The following is a 2203-nucleotide window of genomic DNA, read 5'->3' as shown; positions in this document are numbered from 1 at the left end:
TTATGCCTTGATTCTTACTTGGTATTGGCGTGCTTTTAATTCACCACTTTCTCCTTGGGTTCGATTGATCAAAGATATTCATGGTGCAGACTTGGGTTTTAACGATCGAGGTTGTAAAACTAAAGGTCCCTGGAAGAATATTGTCGGCTGTGATGTCATTAAAAGCTAATGGTACTATACTTCATAATATTTTGTGTCGGAAAATTGGTAATGGTTCAAATATTAAGTTTTGGGTGGACACTTGGATAAGCAACTCTCCTTTGGCATCAGTGTTTAATATATTGTTTCGTCTCGACTCGAATCAAGATTGCATTGTACGAGATATATTTAATGGCATGGAATTCAGTTAATCCTGGGTTCGTGTTCCTTCTGCTTCATGTAATCTACTGGAGCTCATGTCTCTTTTAAACGATTTGGCTCTTATTGATAAAGATGACACTTGGAAATGGTCAATTGAAGAGGGAGATGACTTCTCTGTTAAAGGCACTCGCTCCCTTATTGATGAGGCTTTGTTACCATTGCTGCACACTCCTTCTAGATGGCTTAAAACAATCCCGATCAAGGCTAATTTATTCATCTGGAGATTGTTATTGGATCGGCTTTCACTTCGTGTTAATCTTGCTCTCCGTGGTATTCCCGTCAACTCTTTAATTTGTCCTACATGCTCCATGGGGGTTGAGGTGAGGCACCACATGTTTCTTCTTTGTAACACTGTTTCGAATCTTTGGAGGAAAATTATTGTTTGGATCGGGCGACTGGTATTACGTGGCTAACATTCCACACAATGGAGGACTTGTTTGACTGGATCGACTTACAATAAGGCAATAGAGTTCGTTTCAATCGACTTCATTGTATTGTCACAGCTACAACATGGTGGATTTGGCGATACAGGAATGATTACATTTTTGAGTCTTCTGGTATTAAAATTTGTAATTTATTTGATACTATTAGGCTTACTTCATTTTATTGGTTAAAGTCTAGGAGTAAGTTTGCACCAAATTGGGCAACTTGATTAAATTGTCCTATTTAATTTTTTTTTTTGTAATTGTTCTGGTCTTCTAGCTCCTTGCTAGTTGAAAATTTTTATTTATAAAATCGCCGTTCCAAAAAAAATTATTATATATTATATATATTTATCTATATATATCAAAGAAGATTTAGTCTTAGTTACTGTACAAATTGCCTAATTGGTAAATTTACATGTCACTTTCATATTTCATGTGCTGTTTCAACGCAATTTTATCCTTCTCCACCTCTTTCACACCATCAACTCTCTCCCTCCTCACCTGCTTTCATCATCTTTATCTTGACGGCATCGGGGCAACCACCCTCGCTTTTCCCGACTGTAACCCACTCCATCAGCGACACCATCATCGTGTTCATCGTGTTTTTGTTTTGTTATCTACATATACTATTTACGGTGAGATTGTGAAGAGTAGCTGGGTTAACCCGATCCGGTTGACCTGACCCTACCCAATTGTTCTCTTTTTCTTTACAAAATTTTTTTCCTTTCATTTTCTCATTCCTTTATTTTACTTACGTTTGATTAAGCGGTCATTATCCAAAATAAAATCACCCATTCGATTAACCTATACTATTTATGGTGAGATTGTGAACAGTAGTCGGGTTAACCGGATCCAAATTTTCCCCTTTTCTTTACCAACTTTTTTTCCTCTCATTTTCTCATTCCTCTACTTATTTACGTTCTTCCAACCGGTCATTAACCCAACAAAAATCACCCCTTCGATTAATCGACCAAAACCACCTCGCAGCTAAGCGCGAGTTTTTTCACTCGTCTATAACTATATATAAATCTATTTCTATTTGTCCACATGTCATTCAACCCATGAATTAAGGGCCACTTAGGAGAGAATGCATACTCACATAAGATCTATACATACACCCAATTTGTTGCTATTCCATTTTACCTCACAAAAAACCTATACACATATATACATACACATCCACCTCATCCAACTTGGCTACAAAATTCGGATTTAATTAAAAAAATGACTTATTAAAAAGTTTTTCGTTGCTTTAATTCAAATTGTTACCATTTCCCAACCAAACACTCAAGTATACTCACACATACCAAGAATTTTTTGTATTCCCCACACACCATACACTCTCACAATTCAAATTCACCCTTTTCCTCTCCTCTCTCCACTCTCTCCAGCTGAATCAAAGAAACATCCCAGGTAAT

General features: G+C 36.7%; 1 protein-coding gene across 1 annotated transcript; it reads left to right on the top strand.

Moving 5' to 3' along the window:
- The first annotated feature begins 395 nt into the window (after window positions 1–395).
- Window positions 396–1077, top strand: LOC139868870 (uncharacterized). Its single transcript, XM_071857210.1, has 3 exons — window positions 396–758; window positions 864–917; window positions 1063–1077. The coding sequence occupies exons 1-3, from the start codon at window positions 396–398 to the stop codon at window positions 1075–1077; spliced, it is 432 nt and encodes a 143-aa protein (XP_071713311.1).
- Window positions 1078–2203: the final 1126 nt, after the last annotated feature.

The sequence above is a fragment of the Rutidosis leptorrhynchoides genome, chromosome 9, assembly GCF_046630445.1.
Source record: "Rutidosis leptorrhynchoides isolate AG116_Rl617_1_P2 chromosome 9, CSIRO_AGI_Rlap_v1, whole genome shotgun sequence".
Taxonomy (NCBI): domain Eukaryota; kingdom Viridiplantae; phylum Streptophyta; class Magnoliopsida; order Asterales; family Asteraceae; genus Rutidosis; species Rutidosis leptorrhynchoides.
Note: the sequence above shows the minus strand (reverse complement) of the source record. Positions and strands in the feature narration are given on the sequence as shown.